Below are 9,904 nucleotides of genomic sequence, written 5' to 3' on the forward strand. Positions count from 1 at the left end.
CACCCCTGGTGCAGTATAGGGAGGGAACTACACAAGGATGGGAACAGGGGGCCATCTCACAGTTTAGCTCCCACAGAGACTGAGGAACGAGAAATATTTCTATGCTATAAGCCAAACACTAGCACAAATATGATAAGTGGCAACTGCCACTGGTTTCCACGCTGGGAAAACATTAGGGAAGGTGGCAAATCCAGTAAAGTGAAGAAGACATGCCCCATTTCAAGGGGGCAGCTGCTGATCATGATGTTGCCATGAGAATATAAACACCCAGTGCTAGTGGATCTTCACTATGGAACTCTTCCAATGTTTGAGGATTGGCTGAAGATTTTTGTTAAATTTAATGTGGCCAAATGAAATACACATGCCAGCTGAGTGCAGGCTGCTTGCTAGTCTGCACACTCCGCTACAAGGTCTGGGCAAGAGTCGTGCACGGAGAGCTCAGGCTTTGCAGTCAACCGGACCTGGATTCAAGTCCCAGCAATGCCAGTGACAGCTGTGTGACCCTGACCAAGCCTCAGACTCCTATACTGTAAAGCAGAGATGTTAAAAATAGTGCCATTTCACACTATTTTGGTGAGGATTAAGTGACATAATACATGTAAAGTCCTGAGAACACAGTAACTGCTCGATAATGTGACTTGCTGTCATTGTCGCTATTCTAGCAACAGAGATGAAAAACCAAACTGTAATATTCTCACCCGCACTGTGGCTGTTAGCCACTTAGGCTACCGAAGCAACTGCCAAAGTTTATTTAGGAGATGACCCACACATCTACAGAGCAGGACAATCCCTGCAGAGGCTACATGTCAAAGGCCCACTTTATACTTTACTTTCTTTACAGTTTTTATCTTGGATTAGCCCTTAAACCATGACTACAAAAAAAAAAAAAGAAAGACACCTCAGCATTTTGGTAGTATGGAAAATATAGAGGTCATATCCTGATTTCTTTACTTCCTGTGCCTCCTTTGTGTGAGAGTCACACAATTATTTTCAGGCTGGCAAAACTGGCACAAAAGGGAGGCTGTTTCACAAACGGAAAAGCAGCAAAAGGAAGACGAGGGAGGTCATCTAGGGAGATGTGTCACTCACTGTGAGCCTACTCTGGCCCAAGGTATGAATCGTCTCTGTAACAGCCCAAACACTTTGCTACCCACTTCTCGTCGAATGCGAGGGAACTCGTCACCTCCCCCACAGTAGCTCACTCCATTTTGATTAGGAAGTGAAAGCATTTGTTCAACAAATATTGATTGAGCACTTCCTGCATGTCAGACATTGCATTTGGTGCTGGGGACACAATGATGAATGAGACAGATGAGGTCTCCCGTTTCCTATTGCAGGACATAGACAATAAACAAAGAAATGAGTATGTAGCATTGGTTGGTTATATATTGGTTAGAGATGGATTTTATGAAGAAAAATGAACTATGGTAAAAAGCTAGAGAATGACAAGGGTGTAGCTCTATAGGGGTGGCAAAGGAGGGTTCTCTAAGGGAGTGAGACACGTAACCAGGTTCCTGAATGAAGGAAGCAGGTGCACAATGTGAATATTTAGACTGAGAAGAGCATTAGCAAGGACAAAGGCCCTAAGGCAGGAGTGAATGGCTTCCTTACAATCAAAGGAAATCCGGACTGGACTCTTCCTTCCCAGCCATACAGCCACAAATCTCACTGCCACTTGAGAGTTTAACCAAGTTAATCATGTCTCCCTGTATGTGTAGGGTTGGTGTGAGGGCCAAGAAGCCTACACCTGTGTCTCTATCAGGTTCATCTCTTCATATTTTGTCCATTTCTCTGGATTACTGGATCCAGCTGGTTTTGGAGTTTACAGCGATTCATCCTCTGTAATCAGCATTCTATCTACATCCTCATTCCAACCTGATAAAAACGTCAAGCTGGACAAGTCTGAGGAATGAAGCCCCCAGCAAACCTTCAAAGGCTTCCCTCTGACCTTCCCACCAGGTTGAGTCATCAAGACTCTTAGTTCCCTCTTAATCAGTTCTACATTTTCCAGAGCATCCTTCTCAACAAGGAAGATGGAAATGTAATTGGAATCTAAGGGCTCAGCTTGTTCTATGCCATCTGTGAACAGTATAAAATCTGTCCCAAGCAGCAGGCTGACATGCTGTCACATATAAATGACATCCCAAGTCATAAGTAAACAAAAGCCATGACCATGAACATTGTTGATTGACTGAGTCGTTCATCTACTACACTAGACTTGTAACTCGAGAGTCTCACTATATCTTCTACCCCCACAACACTGCCAGATATTTCACGGACATTCAATAAACATTTATTGAATAAGTATATGTGCGAGTGTTATGGAAACTATTTAGGAAACATCCCCAATGGGACCTGAAACCCTGGGGCCACCAGGTTATGATTTTTCTGTCTCACGGTGTTCCAGTTTTCTAATGCTGTGAAACAAAAAATCCTGAAACTTAATGTCTTAAAACAACTGCAACATTTATCTTGCTCATGAGCCTGCAGTTTGGGTAGGAACAGCTTGTCTCTATTCCACTCAGCATTAGCTGGAGCAGTTTGAACATTTGAAGGCTCATTCACTTGCACAGATAGTGGCTGATGTTGGCTGTTTGCTCTGATCTCAGCTAAGGCTGGGGCTGGAATGCCTAAGTGTGGCCTTTCCTTATAGATCCATAGTTTCCCCAGTCCTGGGAGCCTGAGAAAAAGTCAGGCAGAACCATATGGTCTTTTATGAGCTAGCCTCAAAAGTCATAGAGCATCATTTCTTCCACATTTTATTCATTAGAAGAAAGTCACTAAGGCCAGTCTATACTCAAGAAATGGTGGGAAGAGCCAAAGAATAGGCAGATGTTTTAAAACCACTGCCATAGAGATGGACCACAGATCTGCACTGAGTAAGAATAAGGAATGACTGCCGGTCCAAAGGTGAGGCCCAGGAAGGTAATAGCTACATAATGTTTGGCATTGCCTCTGAAAAGGAATCAAGTGCCAGTGAAACCCTCTGAAGGATCGCTGTCTCTGGATGTCTGTATGTTTTCATGTTCAAGTTCAGCAGATGCTTCAACAGAGTATGGCAGAGACTGTTCCAAGTCACCCAACCCTGATTTTTTTGTCTCCTAGGCACAGCTGGACTACGTTTTCCAGCCTCGCTTGCAGTTAGGTGAGACCATGTGTCTGAGCCCTGGCCAAAGAAATAAGGGCAGAAGTAAGGGAGACTACTTCCAAGCCTGGTCCATAAAACCTCTAGTGTGGTCCTCTATCCTCTCCTCTTTCCCCATCCACTGGTTAGATAATGTGGACTTCTAGGACCTAGGGGAAGGCAGAGTGAGAAGAGAGAAGGGGCCTGGGTGCCTAAGTCGCTACATGGAAGAGAGTTGCCTGACCAGGAACATCAGCATAGATTATTGCTGCATGAGTGGAAAATAAACTTTTATTGTATTAAGCCACCTTGGAGGCTGTTTTACATTTATTTGCCTACCCTGAGTGTGAAGCTCGATTTTCATTCAGGAAATGTTCACTCCTCTTCCTCTCCGACCATATATTTCCCCATTCCCCTGGTGGGCTTGGCCAATGGGATATTAGCAGACATGACATGCTATGACATGCTTTTATACTTCAACATTTCTACACTTTCTTGTGCTACAGCCCTCTGGCTGTTTTGCCAGCACCTGGAGAAGAAGCCAGAAGATGAGACACTGGTGGAGCAAATCCAGACGCGACCCACACTTTGAAGCCAAGCCCAGCCTGGCCCAGCCCAGCACTATCTGACCTGCCCATATATGAACAAGAAGATGTCATTATTTTAAGCCCCTGACTTTTGGGGTGGTTTTTTACATAGCATATTGTGGCAGTAGTTGACTGATACACTAACAAATTCTGTGTGTGGCATCCTAATGGAGCTATCATATGAAGTATCCACTTGATGCCTGTTCTTAATCTCATTTAAGCTTAAGCCAAAGCTATTTTACAGATAAAGATACTGAGGTGCAGGAAAAGACTTGCCCAAGGTCACATAATTTGATATATCAAATGCATAAGCCTAAGTTTTCTTCCCACTGTTCCAAATACACTGAGGGAATGTGAGAAAAGTAGATAAAATTAGGAAGGGACTGGACAGAATTTAGGACATTTCCACCAAATCCCACTTTAACAGGGCTTGGTCATACTCCTTCACATTTGAAAAAGGAAAGTGCAGGACAAATCAAAGAATAATCAGCTTCACCCCCTGGCCTGTTAATTCATGGAACTTATTGTCTAAAGCTGTTGCACAGGCTGAAAGTACAACTTTTCTAAGAACCATTTGAATAACTGCATTATACTACTTCTATAATGGGTTGATACGAAAAACAAGAACGTTTGTAGGCATATGGGTCTCTATTATCTTCAAGGTTAACTTCAAGGAGGAAAATCGCACCCGCTGATACAGTGTTCCTAGGAACCCTGGGAGAGAAGGAACACTGAGGGCCCTCTTGAACTCCCTGCTCTCACCACCGCCCTTCAGACAATGCTTCCAAACAGGATTTAGGGAGCACCCACCACGCCAAGGCTCCTGCAGCAACTGCCCAGATCCGGGAATGGGGACGACAACGAGAGGGCAACTGGCCCCCAACCTGAGCCAAAAGCACTGGAAACCTCTTTGCGCCCCCGGGCCCCTCTCCCGCCCCCGCTTCACCCCTGGGGCTCTGGGCTCGGATTCTTTTAGTTCGAGACCAAGGAAGGACTCAAACTCCCCAAGGAGAGGAAAAGAAGGCCAAAGGCGAGAAACGTGGGGGCGACACAGGTGGGGTGTCTCCGGCGACCAAGGACTGCTGCAGAGCGCGCGTGCATGTCCGCACATCCACTCCCGCAACTACACACTGCACACACACACTCGAAACCACGCACCCCTCCCCCCGCGGCCTCCACACCCTTTCTGCGGGGCTGAGCAGCAGCTTCCCCAGAGAGAGGGAAATGCAGCCAAAACGAAACCCCGGGGGCCTGGCGCCCACCCAAGCAGCGCCTGCAGCCCCCACGCCTGGGACGCGGCGAGCCGGGGGCGCCGGGCGCGGGAGGAGCCGCGCCAACCTGGCAGGCGGCCCCGCGGAGCCCGCGCCGGGGCTTCGAGCCGCCCGCGCCGCCCGCGCCGCCCCCGCCCCTCCGGTGCCAGCGCCGCCCCCGCTGCGGCGGGTGAGGGGCGGGGCGGGGCGCGGCGTATATAAGGCGAGGGGCGGGCGCCGCTCTTTTGTCTCTTGCTGCAGCAACTCGAGTGGGAGCACCAGGAGCCCGGGCTCGGAGCGGGACGCCAGGGTGAGCGGGGCGCTGGGGGGGGGGCGCCCGGCCGGGGTGGGGTCGGAGCCGGTGCATCGGGCGGGCGCGCCGCGGCCGCAACAGGCGCCCTTCCCCGACGGGACGTCGGGCGGCGGACCACGCCCTGGGGCTTCGGAGCGGGGTGTGGGGCGCGCCCAGATCCTCGGCCTCGGGGCTGCCGGGAACGCCCGGGCGCGAGAGCCACGTCTAGAGGCGTCGGCCGTGCGCGGAGCGGGACGCCGGCCCCAGCCCCGGGCCGACCGCCTTGGTTTGCCCACTAGGATTGGTTTAAGAAAATGGCAGACAAACCGGACATGGGGGAAATCGCCAGCTTCGATAAGGCCAAGCTGAAGAAGACGGAGACGCAGGAGAAGAACACCCTGCCGACCAAAGAGAGTGAGTGTGCCCCCCGCCTCCCGGGCCCCCGGCCCAGCCCCTCTCCCTGCCCTTCCCTTGCAAACCCACCCCACACCCGGCCGATGCCCCTGTGCTGGCTGGCCCTGGCCACCCTGTCAGTTACACAAAGCGCCTGGTCCCTCCCCAGCCCCAAGCTTCTTTCTTAATCCCCGACTTAGTGGGTGCCACGGTTGGGGGCTTGCAAGGTGGCCTCACCCTCCCGTGACCGCTTCCCGCTCTCCACAGCCATTGAGCAGGAGAAGCGGAGTGAAATTTCCTAAGAGCTTGGAGGATTCCCTATCCCCGTCATCTTCGAGACCCCAGTCGTGATGTGGAGGAAGAGCCACCTGCAAGATGGACACGAGCCACAAGCTGCACTGTGAACCTGGGCACTCCGCGCCGATGCCACCGGCCCGTGGGTCTTTGAGGGGACCCCTAATCGGACTGCCAAATTCTCCGGTTTGCCCTGGGATATTATAGAAAATTGTTTGTATGATTAATGAAAATAAAACACACCTCGTGGCATGGCTGGCGTGGTCTGAGTCTCTTAGTTTAGTATGCGTGGGCAGTGCCGCTGCAGCAAAGCCCCACTCGTCGAATCGAGTTCCTGCCGCAGGAGGGAGGAGGGGGGTCGCAGAATGGGCGGGCTCGGAGGGACCGTTTTTAATTTTGGCTATATCTGCTTCTCCATAAGAATTCATGGCTTATTAGCTGCTTAGCTCCTGCTCTTAATGTAATCCATGTAAAATTTAACCCAACTTTGTCTCCTGCAAGCTGTTTGGGAAAAAGAGCAGGGTTTGGTTTTAATAAGCTTTTAGAGTCCCACTGGTTTCCCTCTCGCCTTCTCATAGCTGATTTGCAGCAGAAGAGAACAGTGATTTAAAGTCTGGGAAGAAAGGGAGGAAAGACAATCTGGAATGCTGGAAATTGGGTGAGGTCACAAAGTCTCCAGAAGGCTTTCTTCTGGAGCTTATAAAAAGAGGCGTTAGAACAAAAACAAAGGCGGGATCTAGGGAAACAGCAGCAGGAACTTGGGAACTAGATGAACCCACACTAGAACTTGGGGGGCGGGGAGGAATGAGAGAGAGCCTAGCTTTTTGTCTTTTAACCCTCGCTCAGAACCTCTCACAAAAGCATTGGCCATTAGAGGGAGTGCAGTGCTGTGCTCAGCAGGAAGGGTGGGAACGTGAAAGGCGGGGGTTGGCACTGGCAGCAGAACCCCATGGGGTCACATCCCTGGACCCACAGGGAAGGAGTGGCACCAGCCCAGAGGGGCCTGGAGCCTGGGGCTGCAAGGCATTCAGGAATAGAAGAAACTGGCTTATCATTCCAGGGGGTGGAGTTTACTTTAAGGAGGGAGGAAAGGGTGACACATTGCTTGGTGATTTGTTTCACATTTTTGCCAGGCCCCAAGGGGCTAGGCACTGGGTGGAGGCAGTTAATTCAAATGAGGTACCATCCCTGTCCACAAGGAATTTCAAATCTAGTCGGGAGACAGGCAGCCACAGCAGACCAGAGCTGGGACACCCAGCCCAAGGAAGCTGCTGCCCGTGGAAACTGATGCCCAAAGACATTCCTCCTCTCAGCTCCTATCTGCACCTCCCTCCTGGTACCTAGACACGTGATCACCTTCCTGCGTACAGCGAACAGAGGATTCCTACTGATTGACATTGGTGACTCCCACAGTAGCCAGCACATAGTAGACACTCAGTGAGTGTTTATTGAACTGTAACTGAAGTATCTGGTTTCACCTTCTCCATCTTGGCCCTGCTAAAGCCGAGCTGCCACCAGCTGCCCTCCCCCTCTGTCTTGTTGATTCCCAAGTACAGCGATAGGGCCCTAGCATAATGAATTTGTGGAAGTTACTATGGTTCAGGGAAGCCAAACATCTTCATTTCCTTCCCTGAGCCCAGTCCAGGATACAATCCTATTACAATGAGAGGAAGTACAGTTAATTCACAATTGAGGCGATGGGTAGAAATTGCCAGATGACAACTATAGGTCTCAGCCAGTTAAAAGATTTTGGATATTGGGGTGCTGATTTACTGATTTCTGTGAAATTCAGAAGCTGTGTTCTTGTTCAGTTTAATTCAGCATGCATTTGTTTAGCAGCCTGTGAGTGCCTGTCACAGTACGAGGCCTGTGGAAGCTTAAAAGACACGTGCCAACTAGCTATACAAAAGGCAGAAAGAAAGAAATGCTAAAGAGAGATATAAGTAAAGAACCATGGGAAGGTAGACAAAGGAATGGTTCACTCAGGACAGGGGGCTGCTTCATAGAAGAGGAATTAATTTGAATGAAGACTCAGAGAAGTGAAAATGAAAGCAGGGCTGTCTCAACAGGAGGGGCAACGCGTAGTGATACGTTCAGTGAAGGGAAACGCAATGGTTCAGTGAAAACTGAAGCAGCCTCAAAATTAGCCTATAAGGTAAGTTGGATGTGTTTTATCTATAGATAGTTGGGAGCCACTGGAGATGTGAGGGGTGGGGCAAAGTGATCTGAGATGTATGTGGTAGCATCTGGAGGCTACTGTTACAGAGAGCGGTGGTTATCTACCCGGCCACCACCATCACCATCACCACCACCTCCATCATCACCACTGCCATCACCTTCACCACTTCCACCATCACCATCATCATCATCACTACCAACAACACCAATGCCAACACCACCACCCATGCCTCATCTCCTTCCACCCTGCTTATGAAGAATGGACAGTGGAAGACCAATTTTATTCAGGTAGCAGACAGTTGATAAGCTTCAAGGGGCCCAGCCCAGGAAGTGAGGCTTGATTAGTATAAATTTATAGCACTAAGGGATCAGCATTATAGAAATTTGTGAGGACATTTTGTTTTGTTTTGGTTGTCAGAATCATTAGGGGACACTATTGACAGTTCATGGACAGAAACCAGGAATGCTCAACATCCTGCAATGCATAGGACAATCCTACACATCAAAGATCTGTTTCATGCCCTGCAAGCCTTTTTTAAGACTCTTTACTGTAGTATAACATACATATGGAAAAATGTACATAAGTGTACAGTTTGATGAATCTTCATAAACTGAACACACCCTTGTGCCTCCTTCCAGTCTACATACCTATGTATGTTCTAAAAACATATATATATTTTGCGTGTTTTTGAACTTTATGTAAATAGACCCATGACTTCTATTCATGTAGGTGAAACATCTCATAACTATATGAGTCTAGGAACAACTGATTTTGCCAATTTTATTATAGACTTCATTTTCCAAGAATGCAAACTTGCAAATATAAATTGAGAGACGCCTATTTTTAACTTACAGCTTCACTAAGAGTTGATCACCATTGCAGAAAATCATGGTGCTAACAGCAATGTCCTCTTGGTTTCCGAATTGTTTCATACAACACAATTGTATCAGTGTTCATCTGAAGCTGATGGACCATAGTAATGCTATGTGTAGGTAAAAACATACACAAAGTGCAAACTACCTCTTTATATTCTAGAATATTATTGTGCCATTTTGTATTAGTCAGCTTTTGACCGGTTATGCTGCAGTAACAAACAACCCCCAAAATCTCACTGGCCTACAATAACAGAAATCTATTTCTTGTTCACATTACACATCAGTTGCAGCTCCTCTACAGTTCCACGTGTCTTTCTCATTCTGAGAGCCAGGGTAGAGGAGCAGCCTCCATCTGGGACATGCTATTGTTTTGGCAGAAGGAAAAAGGAGTGGCAGAGTCACACAATGGCTTTTCAAGCTCTTCTCAGATGTGGCACTTCCATTCACATTACGTTGGCCAAAGCAAATTTTAAAGCAAGACTTAAATCAATTTGGTGAGACACTGTTAGTCACAAGCCATCAGGCTGGGATATATAATTATGTTATAGGAAAATCAGGAAATAATTAGAACTCATCAGACAATATACCATATATTTTAAAATGTATATGCCTATGATTTTTTATAAATTAAGTTTCTTTATTTTACCTTCATATTCCAGCTAGGGTTTATATAGATTTAGGTTTCTAAAGTGTGTGTTGGGACAGGCTTTATTATCTTTCATTTTCATTTCAGGAAAGAGGGGTGTTATAAAATATTTTATATATAAGGAGGTGTTGGTTCTAGTGGTTTGGAAACCAGTGGTCTGAACTAATCCTGATAATTCCATTACCTTTGTCAGGGACTGACTTAAGAATAGGTGGCGCTGTGATTCTGGCCAAGGAGACCCAAGAGGAAGCCTGCATAGGGGCT

The 9,904-nt window shown here is 47.9% G+C and overlaps 1 protein-coding gene across 1 annotated transcript; it reads left to right on the forward strand.

The window, feature by feature from the left end:
- Positions 1–5,168: 5,168 nt before the first annotated feature.
- Positions 5,169–6,192, forward strand: TMSB10 (thymosin beta 10). Its single transcript, XM_045549960.1, has 3 exons — positions 5,169–5,271; positions 5,553–5,667; positions 5,914–6,192. Exons 2-3 carry the CDS (start codon positions 5,568–5,570, stop codon positions 5,946–5,948), a joined length of 135 nt encoding a protein of 44 aa, XP_045405916.1. The 5' UTR covers positions 5,169–5,271; positions 5,553–5,567; the 3' UTR covers positions 5,949–6,192.
- Positions 6,193–9,904: the final 3,712 nt, after the last annotated feature.

Source organism: Lemur catta, chromosome 4, assembly GCF_020740605.2.
Source record: "Lemur catta isolate mLemCat1 chromosome 4, mLemCat1.pri, whole genome shotgun sequence".
In the NCBI taxonomy this organism is placed as follows: domain Eukaryota; kingdom Metazoa; phylum Chordata; class Mammalia; order Primates; family Lemuridae; genus Lemur; species Lemur catta.

Excerpts from the sequence above, each read along its gene's own strand:
- TMSB10 (XM_045549960.1), top strand. The coding sequence starts at position 5,568 with ATGGCAGACAAACCGGACATGGGGGAAATCGCCAGCTTCGATAAGGCC. Across the intron at positions 5,668-5,913 it reads CACCCTGCCGACCAAAGAGA|CCATTGAGCAGGAGAAGCGG; the intron begins GTGAGTGTGCCC and ends CGCTCTCCACAG.